The 17002-nt window shown below is 42.3% G+C and overlaps 1 protein-coding gene across 1 annotated transcript in view; it reads left to right on the forward strand.

The window, feature by feature from the left end:
- LOC144683850 (connector enhancer of kinase suppressor of ras 2-like) overlaps positions 1-14818 on the forward strand; it is a 462557-nt gene extending 447739 nt beyond the window's left edge. The window contains exon 18 of the mRNA XM_078547354.1: positions 13092-14818. Coding sequence (XP_078403480.1) covers positions 13092-13307 — 216 coding nt within the window. The 3' untranslated portion in view covers positions 13308-14818. The remainder of the gene's footprint in view (positions 1-13091) is intronic.
- Positions 14819-17002: the final 2184 nt, after the last annotated feature.

Here is a 17002-nt window from a genome sequence, read left to right on the forward strand (position 1 = left end):
TGAAAGCGTGAGACTAGGAGTGGGGATATAAACAGTGCGGAGAAGGTAAGAGTTCAGTTGGAGCAGCAGGAAAGAGCAAGACAAGGAACAGGGATATAAGGCAGCTATTCCACCAGGAGCCACTCAGAGCCTGCATTCAGAAAAAAGAAAATTGAGGTGTGACATCACAGAGAAGCATGTAACTGCTGGCTGGGTGCAAAAAGGAACACAGACTTGTGTGGGAGCAGTTAAACTCTGGAGTGGATAAATAGAGAATCAGGCTCGGGGCCTTCACTTCACTTACCTTCAGGGAGTGTAGAGGAACCCAGACCTGCATGGGAACAGCAAAAATTGGGGAGCATTGAGGAGCTGACTGTGTTTAAAAAAAATGAAACAGTGATATCACAGGAAAACCGCAAAGTTAGTTGATTGATGAGTAACTACTGTTAGGGAGTGTCTGTAAATAGCTGAAAATTAGAAAAACATAAAAAAATTAAATAATCCTTAAGAAATTAATTAAGAGACACAAGTAGAAAGGAAATAAGAAGCTGGTGAATCTACTGATTAATTTTATTTTTAAATGGTGAGGTTTATTGTTAAATAGTAGGATTTATTGTATTACTAAGGTGTAAAGTAGTTCATTAAGTGAAGGCATTAATTTAAAAAATCATTAAGAAAATAAGTAATTAGTTAATTGGAGAGTGACAGGAAGGGACAAGAGTTAAGTGGGGCATAAAAAACAGCCAGTGGGAGCAGAGCACTGGCGGAGTTCAAAACGTGACGTCAGGAATATAAAGTGATGTCAGCACAGAGGAAGGAGCTGATTGGTGAGTAGTTCTACTTCTTACTTTCCAGTCTCCAGTTTGTAATAACTGGTCTGTAAAGTAAAGTTAAGGCATGGCAAGACAGCTCGGCTGAGTGGAATGCACATCCTGTGATGTGGTAAGTCTTGGACGCTTCCCATGGCCTAGATCACCACATGTGCAGCAAATGTTACCAGCTGCAGAAACTTGAGTTCCGAGTTTCAGAACTTGAGCAATGGCTGGAGTCACTGTGGTGCATCTGCGAGGCTGAGAACTATGTGGAAAGCATGTTTTGGGAGATGGTCACTCCACAGTTAAGAAAGCTCGAGCAGAAAGGGAATGGGTGACTGTCAAACAACCCAGGAGGACCAGACAGGCAGTGCAGAAGACCCCTGAGTCCATCTCACTCACTAACCGGTTTTCTATTTTGAATACTGGTGAGGACAATGGGGGTGCCTCAGAGGAATGCAATCAGAGCCAAGTCCGGGGCACCACGGGCGGCTCAGCTGCACAGGAGGGGAAGAAAAAGAGTGGAAGAGCAATAGTGGTAGGGAATTCAAATGTTGGTGGAACACACAGGCATTTCTGCGGTCATAGATGTGACTCCAGGATAGTGTATTGCCTCCCTGGTACCAGGGTCAAGCATGTCACTGAGTGGCTGCAGGTCATCCTTCTGGGGGAGGTTGAACAGCCAGAGAATGTGGTCCACAATGAGACCAATGTCATAGGTAGAAAGGGGATGAGGTCCTGAAAGGAGCTTTTAGAGAGCTTGGGAAAAGATTAAAAAGCAGGCCTTCAAAGGCAGTCATCTCAGGATTACTCCCAGTGTCATGTGCTGGTGAGTACAGAAATAGGAGGATAGAATAAATGAACACGTGGCTGGAGAGATGGTGCAGGAGGGAGAGCTTTAGATTTCTGAGCCACTGGGGCCGGTTCTGGGGCAGGTAGGACCTGTACAAGGAGGACAGGTTACACTTCAGCAGGACCGGGACCAATATGCTCGCATATTGCTGGTGCTGTTGGGGAGGGTTTAAATTAGTTTGGTAGGGGATGAGAATCTGAGAGGGAATTCAGTTAGGAGAGAAACAAAGCTGGTAATGGTTGGAAGAAAAGTAGTAAGAGAAATTGGAAGGCAGCAGAAACAAAGGCCAGCATCAAATAGGGTCAAAATACAGCAAAATGTTAATAAGGCAAAATTAAAGGCACTCTATCTGAATGCATGTAGCATTCGCAAGAAGGTAGATGAATTGAAGGCACAAAAGAAGTAAACGGGTATGATCTAATTGCTATTACGGAACCGTGGCTACAGGGTGACCAAGGCTGGGAACTGAATATTCAAGGGTATTTGACATTTAGGAAGGATAGACAAAATGGAAAAGGAGATAGGGTAGCGCTGTTAATAAAGGATGAGATCAGTACATTAGTGAGAGAGGATCTTAGATCAGAAGATGAAAATGCAGAATCATTTTGGCTGGAGTTAAAAAATACCAAGCGGCAGCAAACATTGGTGGGAGTTGTTTATAGGCCACCAAACAATTGGAGTAATATAGGGTACATTATAAATCAGGAAATCAGAGGTGCATGTAACAAAGGTAACACAGTAAAGGGGGACTTCAATCTACATATAGACTGTGTAAATTTAATTAGCACTAACGCTGTGAAGGACAAATTCCTGGAATGAATAGGAGATGGCTTCCTAGAACAATAAGTTGAGGAACCAACTGAGAATGGACTATTTTAGATCTAGTACTACGCAATGAGAAAGGGCAAATGAATAATCTCGTTGTAAAGGAGCCTTTAGGGAAGAGTAACCATAATATGATAGATTTTTACATGAAATTTGAAAGTGATGTAGTTCAATCCGAAATTAGGGTCTTAAATCTAAACAAAGGAAACTATGAAGGTATGAGCAGCAAGTTGGCTGGATTGGCAAACTACATTAAAAGATATGACAGTAGACAGGCAATGGTGAATTAATATATGTTTTACAACAAATATACATTCCTTTTGAAGCGCAAAAATACAACAGGTAAAGTGATCCAACCACAGCTAACAAGAGAAGTTAAAGATTGGATTGGATCAAAGGAAGAGGCTTATAAAGTTGCCAAAAAAAGTAGTAAGCCTGAGGATTGGGAAAATTTTAGAATTCAGCAAAGGAGGACCAAAAAACGAATAAAAAAAGGGAAAATAGAATATGAAAGTAAACTAGCGAGAAACATAAAAATGGAGTGTAAAAGTTTCTATAGGTATATAAAATGGAAAAGATGAGCAAACACAAATGCGGACCCATTACAGGCAGAGACAGGAGAATTTATCATGGGGAATACAGAAATGGCAGAGAAGATAAACAAATACTTCGGCCCAGATTTTTGCCACAACGAATGAGCCTCTCTGTCATGGCAAAAATCCTGGAAATGGATGAAATTTCTAAGCCCACCCCCAAACCCGGCATTCCCCATCTTCGCGGGGGCAGGACTGGAGTCAGGCCGGGCCTTGAGCATGCACAATTTGCTGAGGCAGCTGGCCATTTAAATCACCAGCTACCTTCACTGTAGTGGGATCTTTGATCCCTAGCTGCGTGAATCCTGGAGTGCGCAGAACAGGCCAGGTAAGAGGTCTGAACTTAGTGGATTAATTGGATAGTTAGGGTAAGGTATCTCTTTGGATAAGGTCCTGAAACACCTTTGGGAGAGGTAAGGCACCCTTTGGAGACATAAGGCACCCTCTGGGATTGTTAGAATTAAACATGATTGTGCACTTTTTACGCAGAAACCCATTGGAACTGCCAAGCGGTCCAGGAAGTGTCAAGTGGTCCAGGAAGTGTCAAAGCTGGCAGAGTTATCCAGGAAGTGTCAAAGCTTAATCAGAGAGTTGACGTGGAGGGGATAAAGGCAAAGGGTTGTGGGTAGTGAATATGGGTGGCATGAGTTAGAGCTAAATTGGGGGCATGAATGGCCATGGGGGTGAGTAGAGGGGCATGGGTTGGCATGGAGGTATGAGGGACCGTGTGGGTGGGTGGGGATATAGGTTGGCATAGATGGGCATAGGGAGTGTGTGGGGGTGGGGGTGGGGGGGGTGAGGGCTGGAGCGATTTTTTAAAAATTTAAACAGTGCCAGCACCTTGCATCCAGCCTGCCTTCACTCCTGACAGCCTCCACACTTGTTCCAGGGTCACCCACCCTGACTCCTATTTCAGCCCACTCCCCTCCTCTGTCCAAAAATCCAACCTGTGAGCGGCTTTTTTTAAAGGCCGGGTTTGCCAAGTCAGGAAATCTCCTGACTCTATGAACCCGATCTGGGAATGAAATCGGGGCATTTGTGTCTGTAATCATGGGTGAAGGTACAAAAAATCTCCCAGAAATACTACAGAACCAAGGAACTAGCAAGATTGAGGAAGTGGAAGAAATTAGTATGAATAAGAAAAAAGTACTGGACAAATTAATGCACTGAAAATTGGTAAATGCCCTGGACGGGCAGAGTCAACTTGGATTTATGAAAGTGAAATCATGTTTGATAAACCAGTTGGAGTTTTTGAGGACGTAACTAGCAGAATAGATAAGAGAAAACCAGTGGATGTGTATTTGGATTTTCAGAATGCTTTCAACAGATGCTACATAAGAGGTTAGTAAACAAAATTAGAGTGCATGAGATTGGGGTAATATACTGGTATGGATTGAGAATTAGTTAACAGACAGGAAACAGAGAGTAGGAATAAACAAAGCATTCTCAGGTTGATAGGCTGTGACTAGTGGGGTTGTCACAAGGATAAGTGCTTGGGCCCCAGCTGTTCACAATCTATAGCAATGATTTGGACGTGGGGATCAAACGTAATATTTCTAAGTTTACTGCTGACACAAAGTCAGTGGGAATGAGTTGTGAGGAGGATGCAAAGAGGCTTCAAGGGGATTTAAAAAGCCTAAGTGAGTGGGCAGGAACTTGGCATTTGGGAAATAATGTGGGAAAATGTCTATTTTGGTAGGAAAAATGGAAAAGCAGAGTATTTCTTAAATGGTGAGGGATTGGGAAGTGTTGATTTCCAAAGGGACCTGGGTGTCCTTGTTCAAGAGTCACTGAAAGCTAACATGCAAGTGCAGCAAGCAATTAGGAAGGCAAATGGTATGTTGGCCTTTATTACAAGAGGATTTGAGTACAGGAGTAAAGATGTCTTGCTGCAATTGTATAGAGCCTTGGTGAGACTGCACCTGGAGCATTGTGTACAGTTTTGGTCTCCTTACCTAAGGAAGGATATACTGGTTATAGAAGGAGTGCAACAAAGATTCACCAGACTGATTCCTGAGATGGCAGGACTGGCTTATAAGGAGAGATTGAAGAGGCTGGGCCTGTATTCTCTAGAGTTAGGAAAAATGAGTGGCGATCTCATTGAAGCATACAAATTCTAATAGGGTTCATCAAGGTAGATGCAAGAAAGAGGTTTCTCCTGCCAGGGATGATCTAGAACCAGGGGACACAGCCTCAGTATAAGAGGTAGGCCATTCAGGACTGAGTTGAGGAGGAATTTCTTCACTCAAACGGTGGTGAATCTTTGGAATTCTCTACCCAAGTAGGCTGTGGAGGCTCAGCCATTGAATATCTTCAAGACAGAAATGGTAAGTTACTAAATATTAAAGATATCAAGGGATATAGGGACAGTGCAGGAAGGATAGGAGGCTCCAAAAATATCCCCGTCCTCAATGGTGGAGAAGCCCAGCCCATGAGTGCAAGACACAAGGCTGAAGCATTTGCAACCATCTTCAGCCTGAAGTGCTAAGTGGATGATCCACATCGACCTCCTCCCAAGGCCCCCAGCATTACACATGCCAGTCTTCAGCCAATTTGATTCACTTCATGTGATATCAAAAAAATGGCTGAAGGCATTGGATAATGCAAAGGCTGTGGGTCCTTACAATATTCCAGCAACAGTAATGAAGACTAATGCTCCAGAACTAGCCATGCCACTAGCCAAGCTATTCCAGTACAGCTACAACACAGGCATCTACCCAGCCAATTACTGCCCCATCAGTTGACTCTTAATCATCAGCAAAGTGATGGAAGGTGTTGTTGATATTGCTATGAAGTGGCACGTACTCAGCAATAACCTGCTCACTGACACTCAGTTTGGGTTCTGCCAAGGCCACTCAGCTCCTCACCTCATTATAGCCTTGGTCCAAATATGCAAAAGAACTGAACTCAAGGTAGAGTGCGCGAGTGACCGCCCTTGACATCAAGGCAGCATTTGACCTAGTGTGGCATCAAAGAACCTTAGCAAAACTAAAGTCAATGGGAATCAGGGGGAAAACTCTCCACTGGTTGGAGTCATACCTAGCATAAAGGAAGATGGTTGTGATTGTTGGAGGTCAAACGTCTCAGGCCCAGGACATTGCTGCAGGAGTTCCCCAGGGTAGTGTCCTTAGGCCCAACGATCTTCAGCTGCTTCATCAATGACCTTTCCTCCAGCATAATGCCAGAAGTGGGGATGTTCACGGATGATTGCACAATGTTCAGCACCATTCGCAATCCTCAGATACTGAAGCAGTCTGTAGCCATATGCAGCAAAACCTGGACAATTTTCAGGCTTGGGCTGATAAGTGGCAAATAACATTCACACCAGACAAGTGTCAGGCAATGACCATGTCCAATAAGAGAGAATCTAATCATCCTCCCTTGACATTCAATAGCATTACCATCGCTGAATCCCCCACTATCAACACCCTGGGAGCTTACCATTGACCAGAAACTGAACTGGGCTAGCCATACAAATGCTGTGGCTACAAAAGCAGGTCAGAGGCTGGGAATTCTGTGATGACTAACCCACCTCCTGATGCCCCAAAGCCTGTCCACCATCTACAAGGCACAAGTCAGGAGTGTGATGGAATACTCTCCACTTGCCTTGATGAGTGCAGCTCCAACAACACTCAAAAAGCTTGACACCACCCAGCAACAGGGCCTGCATATTTTTCTTTCACGGGATGTGGGTGTCACTGGCAAGACCAGCGTTTGTTGCCCACCCCTAATTGCCCTTGAACTGAGTGGCTTGCGAGGCCATTTCAGAGAGCAGTTAAGAGTCACCCATATTGCTTTGTGTCTGAAGTCACATGTAGGCCAGACCGAGTAAGAATGGCAGATTTCCTTCCCTAAAGGACATTAGTGAACCAGATGGATTTTTATGAAAATCAATAATAGTTTCATGGCCACCATAACTGAAATTAACTTTCGCTTCCATATTTATTAACTGATTCAAGTTCCACCAGCTGCCATGGTGGGATTTGAACCATGTCCCCAGATCATTAGCTTGGGTTTCTGGATTACTAGTCCCGTTCACCTTCCCCCCCCCCCCCCCCCCCCCCCCCACCAAGTCCAGACAGCAACAGTCTTTCTGTATCTTTTAGGGCCCTTTGCACATGGAGGTGTAATGGCAGATAAACTTCAAGCCATTTATAGACGATTTTTTTGTTCAACTTTACAATGTGAATTTGGCAAGAGAACTGGCTTGAGTTTTCAATGCTTTCTCCTAGCCTATATTGCATTGTATGTGACCATGTATTAGATCTTCATCACTTCAGTTATTTAAGCCTCAGGAAAGCAACAGCCAGGATTCAATTGCTCATGTTCAAATAAGTGCAGTGCTGAGATTTGATGGGGTTAGATTAGAAGCTATCAACAAGCTGTGAGAATCTGGAGAAATTCATTCTTAAATAACCCTTGTAAAACTTTCAAAGTCTTAAAGAGCAAATGCTATCCATAGCCACGCATGTTTTCAGATCAAATCCATAAAGTTTTTTACTTGAAAAGAATTTGGTGCTGTCTTTTGTGCCAGAGATGATATAATTATCAATAGTAAAGATTAAAGTGCTGATTTGAAAAAAAAATTGCTATGTTGCCTGGAAGTATAGACATAATAAATTTAAATATGTAGTTCACCTCTCTTAATAGTGGAGATTTATATCAGTACCTGAGACACTATCCCAGCTTCAATCTAGTCCACACAAGAAAGGACAAAGGCATTTTATTCTTTCTCACTGTTCTTCAATAACAACAACATCACAATGCAAATCAAGCTTGCAGCACCCAAGGTGTGCCCAAACAGTTCTCCTTCAAAATTCAGCACACTTGGGTCTATGTGTTCTGTTGTACACCCTGAAGTGTTTCATCTGGAGATATTTTTGCTACAAGCCTCCATTTATTAAGTAATAAAAGCGCAACCTTCTTTCTGCCTCAGGGCAGAATCGTCCCAGATTTGCACTGAGTGCAGTAGCGGGCGAGAAAAAGGACGTTTTACCCGTCGGCCACCATGGCGGGTTTTCACGCTGTATTGTCTGCTCCCAGCCTCATTAATTATGCAGACACAGGAAACACGCTGTCTCGCTGGCGGGCAGCTTCTGAATTGCCCACCACGCCATACCTCACTGTTTCCTCACTCCGGGTGCCATATCTAAACTGCATCTGCCCACACAGTTCTCAATGCTTGCAGCCTAGGACTGCTCCAGTGAAGACATGGCCCTGAAAGCCAAGAAGAGTTCAGTGACCCGTCACTGGAATGCCTTTTGAAGGACTGCCGTGATGTCCTCCCACCCCCCAACTCTGCCCGCAGGAGGTCCAGCAATCTCACCGCTCCGGCTTGGGAGGCGGTGGCAGTGGTAGTCAGTGCCAACGCTGCACAGAAGAGGTAGGCCATACAGTGCAGAAAAAGGATGAATGATCTCATCTGTGCTGCCAGGGTAAGGGGACCATCTCATCGTTCTAAACTCACACACTCAAGTTCATCACAAGTTCACTGGCATCTCACTCTGCCAGCTCAAGGGACATCACACACACTCACACACACCCTCACATCTCCATCTGACTTCATCTCCTCTGGAGGCTGCCTCCTCAGCCCTCACCATCTCGAGGCCACTTGCACAGATCAACATGTGCCCCCACACACACGCTGGGATACCCCCTTTCCCCAACACAGCCCTCATCCTGCAACCTTTTCCCTTGCCTGAGGCAACTTCTCCCCCTGCCCCAAGCAAGCCCCAGCCCTGTTGAAAAGCCACTCTGCCTTACGGCTGGTCTAGTAGGTAGAGACCTGTCCATGAGCCCCCTAAAAATGATGTGGTGCTGCCTGCAAAGCCTGATGCTGATGACTGCGAGTGCTGTCTGAAGCATGGTAGGCAAGCAAACCTTGAAGTTCTGAGTGAAGTGCAACTCGCCAGGCGCATGTTGCTTGTGTACAGTTGTGCAACACGTTGGTGCGCAATCAGGCCGACATGCCTGGATGATCTCGTGTTGGGGCATGATTCTGGCGAGCAGGGCTTAAAATTATACGCAGATTTTTTAAAATGAAGTTCCCGATGTGTGGCAGCAGGATTATGGTCCACCATCGATGGGTAGAGCGGACGATCGTAAACTGGTTTCACGTTAATTTTTGGCCTTCCTGCCATATTTTCAGCTCACACCCGACATGAAACCCGACGCCAACAGAGCCGGAAAATTCTGCCCTAAGTACGGACCATTGGCTATAATTTTACTTACGACCACAGGCTTGTCTGACTTCAAATGTCAGGTTGACATAGAACTTTCAAACTAAAAGACCTTGAAGTTTTTGGCTGTGAGCTGCACATACATTCTTACTCTTCATTGTCTTCTTTTGCGAGCTGAAGTCTCTGGGCTATTAATCATAAATAGCTCAATCCAATGAAGAGCTCAACTGTCTTTTCCAAGAATTGGGGCCTACCCTTCAAATGGTAGCTTGCTAACATCTCCCATGTACCCTGGAAAAGACAGCAGAGCACATGCTTGTTATGATTTAAGCAAACCAAAATAGTGATTTATCAATTCTGAATGGAAGCAGTCTTTGTTCATTGCCTAAGATGTTGATCAATAAGTGCATCCACTTCAATTAATTGAAACTTGAAGTTTTCTATTCTTTTCCGTTTAATCAATACCCTGGGAGATGTAGATTTAGCCCTTTTACATGCTGATTCCAGCATGACAACAATACAAAGGGCATACTTGAAAAGGGCTTAGAGGAAAAATTCACCCTGGGTCTCTAGCTGCCCCTAGTGATGCCTTCTGCAAGTTAATAGATGCTGAGTACAGGGAAAGGGTCTCAGGGTCTCAATAACCTCCAATACCACTTGCCAAAACTCACTAGTTCGGCATATACCAGGGTATTGATACCATGATTTGGGCTCTTTAAAAATTCTTTCATGGGATATGGGCATCACTGGCAAGGCCAGCATTTGTTGTCCAACCCTAATAGTTCTTCTTGAATAGACTGGCTTGCTAAGCTATTTCGGATGGCAGTTTACAGTCAACCACATTGCTGTGGATTTGGAGTCACATGATGGTCCAGACCAGGATGGCAGATTGCCACCCTGAAAGGGCATAGTGAACCAGATGGGTTTTTACAACAATCATGGTCACCATTACTGAGCCTAGCTTTATATTCCAGATTATTATGAATTGAATTTAACTTCCACCAGCTGCCACTGTGGAATTTGAACTTGTGTCTCTGGATCACTGGCCGAGTGACATTGCCATTACGCCACTGTCTCCTCTTTCTAAGCATTATCATTTTGTGCTCCCAGTGAATAAGTTAGTTTCCTTAAGCAGACAAAGTCTCCAAGGAATCAATGATGGTCTTGGATTAGCAACCCAGAGCTTGTGAGTTCACAACCCACCTTTGCAAACAGTGAAACTGAATTCAGTCAGCCTTGTGATATTTAGGCTGGCACCAATAAATATGACTATGAAACTACTGGATTGTCATTAAAAACTCAACTGATCCACTAAAGCCTTTCAGGGAAGGGAATCTTCCAGTCTTATCTTCATTTAGCTACAGTCTTGCCCTACAATGTTGTCTTTTAATGGCTCCTGGGTGAAAGGGTTGGCACTCAATGCTGCTTTATCAGTGTCACCACAAGAACAATTAGAAAGGAAACCTGTGCCATTATACATGCCATACTAGAATTGGCATATCCACAATTGATATTTATCTTCTTATTGCGATATTGGTCACAGAAATCATATGACATCCTCACATTTTGTTGCCTATTCCAAAAGGTGAGAAGTGCCACCTTATTAGACAAATGCATTTAGGCTTAAAGTAAGTCAGGTTTGTTTATAAATAAAATAATGCACTTAAAGCAGTAAGACACTCGGAGTACATATATTTTGAACAATTAAATTGGAACCGTGCACAAGGGGGTTAAATACCATTTTTAGCATACATTTCTTACACGATAAAGCGTATGGGCTCCGGGATGAAACCATATTTTGGAAATGGCTTTGCAAAGCCATATTTGGCTGATGTGATCAACCAACCACCAGAGTTCAGATGTCTGGATTGACTTGCGGATACTGGGTGAAGCCCCTATTATGACCAAAAGCTCCTGAGAACAGAACTGTCGATCAATGTCAAGGACAGAATGGAGCTTACAATTTTTTTTCTTTCATAGGATGTGGGCAATGCTGGCACGGCCAGTGTTTGCCCTTGAATAGAATGGCTTGCTAGGCCACTTCAGAGGGAAGTTAAGAGCCAACCCCATTGCTGTGGATCTAGAGTCACATGGATAAGGATAGCAGATTTCCTTCCCTAAAGTGTTATTAGTGAACCAGATGGGTTTTTATAACAATCGATGATAGTTTCATGGTCACCATCACTCACACTTCCAAATCTATGAATTGAATTTAAATCCCACCAGCTGCTATGATGGGATTTGAACCCATGTACCCAGAGCATTAGCCTGGGCCTCCAGATTACTAGTCCAGTGACTATACCACCAACTCTCTTCCATAGAATATCTTTTTACCCAGAGCTTGTTACTATTTTAACCAAGTTCAATTTAACTGGCACCACAGACAGAGCCTCTGTACCCTAAAGCAAACAATTGGTGATCTCCTCTGACTCTGTATTCTTAAAATTTGGTCAGTAATGTTGGCTTTCATTTTAATTCTAACTATTCAGAAATTGAATGACATAACATACACAGAAGTCTCACTGTTTTCCACACAGGGATCAAACCTTTCCTTAGCTTCCATAGCATGGGATGCATTTTTGCAAGGAACCATAGTGGGAGAGGAAACTATGGTTTTGATTCCATGTGTGACAGGGATATACCAGCATTTGCATATGATTGTTCCTCTCCAGTGCCCTGAATGAATCAGCAAACATTGTCAGGTACACAAAGGTTGTTGCCAAGATCAGAATCATTTAAGTACTTTGCCTGGAAATATGCATTTCTGCAGTGTATCTCAGAAATGGCTGAAAGCATGCCATATGAGTTACTTTGAAGCACAATATTTTTACAGTTCATGTTGTAAAAGCAACCTGACAGCTGAATCCTTCAGGTAAACAGTATCCAACTTTCCCAATAAAGCTGCCTGCCCAGAATCTCGCCAGATGACCACTGAGAGAAACAACAATTAGAAATACTTGCATTTCTATCGCAGCCTTCATGACATCAGGATGTCCCAAAATGTGTTACAGCCAACAAAATATCTTTGAAGTGCAGTCACAGTTATAAGAAATGCAGCAGCCAATGTTATATGCAGCAAGCTCCAACAAACATCAAGTGATTATCTATTTTTTTTTTGGTGAGAGATAATTATTAATCAGGACATCAGGGATAACTCCCCTGCTGTTCTTCAAATAGTGTTATTGGGTCTTTTGTATCCACCTGAGAGGATAGACAGGGCTTTAGTTTAACTTTTTATGTGAAGGAGAGCACCTCCAACAGTGCAAAACACCTTCATTTCACTACTGGAGTGTCTATCTGGATTTTGTGTTAAACACCCTGGATTGGGGCTTGAACCCACAACTTTCTGACTCACTGGTGAGCACGTTACCACAGAGCCATAGCTAGCACATTGCAAAGCTATAAGAATCGTATCCATGACTTGGGTGATGTCAGGAAACACTACTTCACACGAGGAAGGGTGGAAATCTGGGGACCCAGTTTGAACTCTGTACAAGTGGGTGGGTTTTGAATGGATCAAAATCAGGTCCTGGGACTCTCTCCCCAAAAAAGCTGTTAAGCCTAGGTCAGTTGAAAATGTCATTACTGTGGCGATAGAATTTTATTTGGAAATAGTATTAAGGATATTAAGGGTGATGGAGCCAAGGCAGTTCAATAGAGTTGAGATACAGACAGGCTGTGGTCTAACTAAATTGTCTGCTCCTGTTCCTATGTTCTGATCTGTGTAATAATGACGATGCACCTGAAAACAGGACGTTATCTGAGCTTCATGTTCACTAACCCAAGTCTTCTGAAGAAAGCAAAGCCTTGATTTTTGCACTTTTCACTCTATTCTATTTACTTCCCTCAGGCGAAAGAAGGAGACCTGATGATTATCGACCAGATTCTTGAAGATCCCTACTTGACATCCAAAAAATTTAGAGAGTGGAAACGGCTGAATCATGAGTTTTTCTTGGACATTTGTGGGTACAGTGCTGTTATGAAGCCGCAAAATGGTGCGTCTGAACTGGTATTACCAGCACCACTCTTGACACACACACATTCATTCATCGAAACTCACGTGTGAACCAATTTGTAACTGGAGCACACTGCCCAGCAGACAGCAGCACCTCGCCATGCTATCAAACCTTTAGCATCCACATTGTATATTTGTACATAATATATTCAGCAGTATTCTTGTACATAAATTGGATAACAGAATAGTGTCACAGGATGCCTAATATGTGCATGAGATAACGTCTGTATTCTGTTTATTCCAAAACCTTTTCTTTGTTTCTGTTGACCAACACAATGTGCTTTCAACCTTGCATTTGAAAGGACAAGTGGTAGTGTTTATAAAAATTATAAGTACACACATACTGTATATGTTGTACTAAAAAAAAGCTAAGCTTTTAGTCAACAGCACCTATATGTTCCAACAGTTTTATACTGACAACTTAACTCACCCCGTCCAAATGAATAATACTGATGACAAGTGGTTGATAATAATCTCTGGTAAACCAGAGAGGAATGTCTTAATCTACTCACAGTTTTAGGTGAACATTCATTTTTATGTAGGCATTGAACATACAAATTGCTGAATGTATGTAAAGTATGTAAAGTTTTGCTAGTGTAACACTGAATGAACAAGAGTAATTTTTGATGTCCCTTTGAAAACAACCCAGCTTTTATTAAAATTATAGCTAAAAGCTGTATATGAAAATGACTAAAAATATACAAGTATTAATATTTATATATGACTCCCTGCTCACAATTTTTTATACTGTTGCTTGTTAAAAGAAATACATTGACTCAAAACCGATATACCTGGGGCCCAGAGGCTGGTGGATGATCTGTTGACACATTCAAGGTGATTGACTAAAATGTCATGTTCAAGTTTTGTATCAATATTAACTGTATATGGTAAGCTGACAGAAGTTGGTTCTGGCTCCCAGGGTAATTATTCTAATTATATGCAAGTAGACAGAAGACTTGTTAGACCACACTGTACCTTTAAAAAAACACAATAGTAAGACTTATCTAAATACATTATTCTGTTGTCATTTGTTGTCTTTATTGCTTGCACTTTACCTGCACCATTAACTGTAGGCTGAGGGGAAGGAGTGTACTGAAACTGTGATAATACTCATTTGGGTCACTTAATGGCAACTGACTTCCTTATCAGTGTTTAAAGACCTCATTGAGTCTTTTTAGCCATGCAAATTTGAGAATGTAAATTTAGTACGTTTTTGATTTGAAATCAATAGAAAACATGTATCAGTTATTAACAGCATTTAACTCACCTGGTTTACTTTTTGTGACTACAAGTAGGAGGTTTTTTGGCATATGTAGGTTTCCATTGTATGTTTCTCATTGTGTGTACATGGTACATTGCACAGATGTATGAGTTGTAAGTTGCACTGCAACAATAAAAAGGAAAATTTAACTTTTTTTTGCAATGCTGTGGTTAACTATTAACATGTGTTCTGTGCATCATTGGAAGCAATTATTCTTCATGATTTAAAGGTAGTCTTTTTTGAACAAGTTGTAAGCCTGAGTTGTAAAACTTTTGACTTCATTAAATTAAATTCTCTGTGATATGGTATCTTTGACTATTTCAATCTTCTTCCCCTGAAAGTGATAGGATTCATTTTTGTCTGCCTTGTGCGACAGCCAGTCAAACTCATAATTGTGACAGCTTATAAACAAGATTCCTCGGACACTTGTTGTAGGATGGCCGAGTTGTGCTATTAACGATAGAGTTGATCTGCAGACGCTTCTTGGGTGGAAACTTTTACTTTATTTACAATATACTCAGCACAACGATACACGTGCTTTCAACTCCAACTCTATCTCTACACTGACTGCTGAGGTAGCCTGCAATACTCTCCTATTGGTTACTACAAATCATGTGATCTTCCTTAACAAGTATTATTTTTAAAGGTACATTACACACTAAGTAAAACCATAATTGCTACAACACTGAAAGAGTTCTAATGGACCTGCACTATAGCAAAATATTCCAACATTCTAAAACTAGAGGGCATAAAGGTAAGCTAGTCTCTAATAAATCCAATGAAGAATTTGAGAGAAATGTCTTTTACCCGCAGAGTGGTGTGAATGTGGAGTTTGCTACCCATAGGGAGTAAAAACAAATAGAATAAATGCATCTAAGGGGAAGCTAGATAAGTAAATGAGGGAGAAAGGAAGAGAAGGATATGTTGATGGTGTTGGGTAAAGGGGTGTGTGTAGTATAAACAACAGCAAGGACACTAGACTCAAATGGCCCTGTTTTTGTTCTATAAATTCTCTCTAATTCATTAAATACATCCTGTGACAACATGTTGAGATACTCTACAATGCTATACAGGTGAGATTGATTTCATTCAGTCCCCAATTTGTGTATCTTTAGCTGATGTTCCTGAACAACCATCGGAGCACTATATTTGGCTTCAGAGCTCCTGGCTAAGGGAGGCAGGAGAAATAATGACTGGTGACTGATATCCAGGCACTTCTGATGGAAAATGCGCATGTGTGAAGGTCAAACTCAGCTGCCTCTAATGTTCTTCCTGGTTCAAAGTTGTACAATAAGGCTCACACGTGAAGAGTGGTCAACAGAGAAAGTGCTGGAGGGCTGCTGAGACCTGTGAAACCCCTTTGTTCAGACAAGAGAGAGATAAAATAAGGGAAACCTTTGGGACATTCAGGGATTGAACTGAGATCTGAGCATAGAATCTCTTTAAATAGATTTTGTGTGAAAACATACCAGTGTGCAACAAAATCCGCAAAATGTTTGGATTTTTTTAGACGTACTCATATTTGGCACATCCATATTATATATAGAGCTTATTAGGATGTTTTGTTTGCAGGGTCGGGGGGACATCGCGGGGGCTTTAGATAAATGGGCCCAATTTCTCATTGAACAATATTGATGAAATATAAAGAGAAATCAACTCCTTAACATATCACAGAATCACAGAATTTTAACGGCACAGAAGGAAGCCATTCGGCCCATCGTGTGCACCAGCTCTTCAAATGAGCATATGACCGAGTGCATTTGCCCTGCCTTTTCCCTGTACCCCTGCACATTGTTTCTATTCAAATAATCATCTAATGCCCTCTTGAATGCCTCGATTGAATCTGCCTCCATCACATTTCGAGGCAGTGCATTCCAAACCCGAACTGCTGGCTGCATGAAAGATTTTTTCTCACCCCACATTTGCTTCTTTTGCAAATCACTTTAAATCTGTGCCCTCTAGTTCTCGATCCTTTTACGAGTGGGAACAGCTTCTCCTTATCTACTCGGTCCAGCCCCCTCATGATTTTGAACATCTCTATCAAATCTCCTCTTAGCCTTCTCTCCATGGAGAACAGTCTCAACCTCTCCAATCTATCTTCATAACTGAAGTTTCTCATCCCTGGAATCATTCTTGTAAATCTCTCCTGCACTCTCTCCAATGTGTTCATATCCTTCCTATAATGGGGCGCCCAGAGCTGTGCACAATGCTCCAGCTGAAGTCTAACGAGTGTCTTATATAAATTCAGCATAACCTCCTTGCTCTTGTCCTCTATGCCCCTATTAATAGAGCCCCAGATACTATATGTTTTATTAACTGCTCTCTCCACCTGTCCTGCCACCTTCAATGACCTATGTACATATAGACCCAGGTCTTTCTGCTCCTGCACCCCCTTCAAAATTTCACTCCTTATTTTATATTGTCTGTCTATGTTCTTCCTACCAAAATGCATCACCTCACACTTATCCGCATTGAACTTCATCTG

Source organism: Cetorhinus maximus, chromosome 8, assembly GCF_964194155.1.
Source record: "Cetorhinus maximus chromosome 8, sCetMax3.hap1.1, whole genome shotgun sequence".
NCBI lineage: Eukaryota > Metazoa > Chordata > Chondrichthyes > Lamniformes > Cetorhinidae > Cetorhinus > Cetorhinus maximus.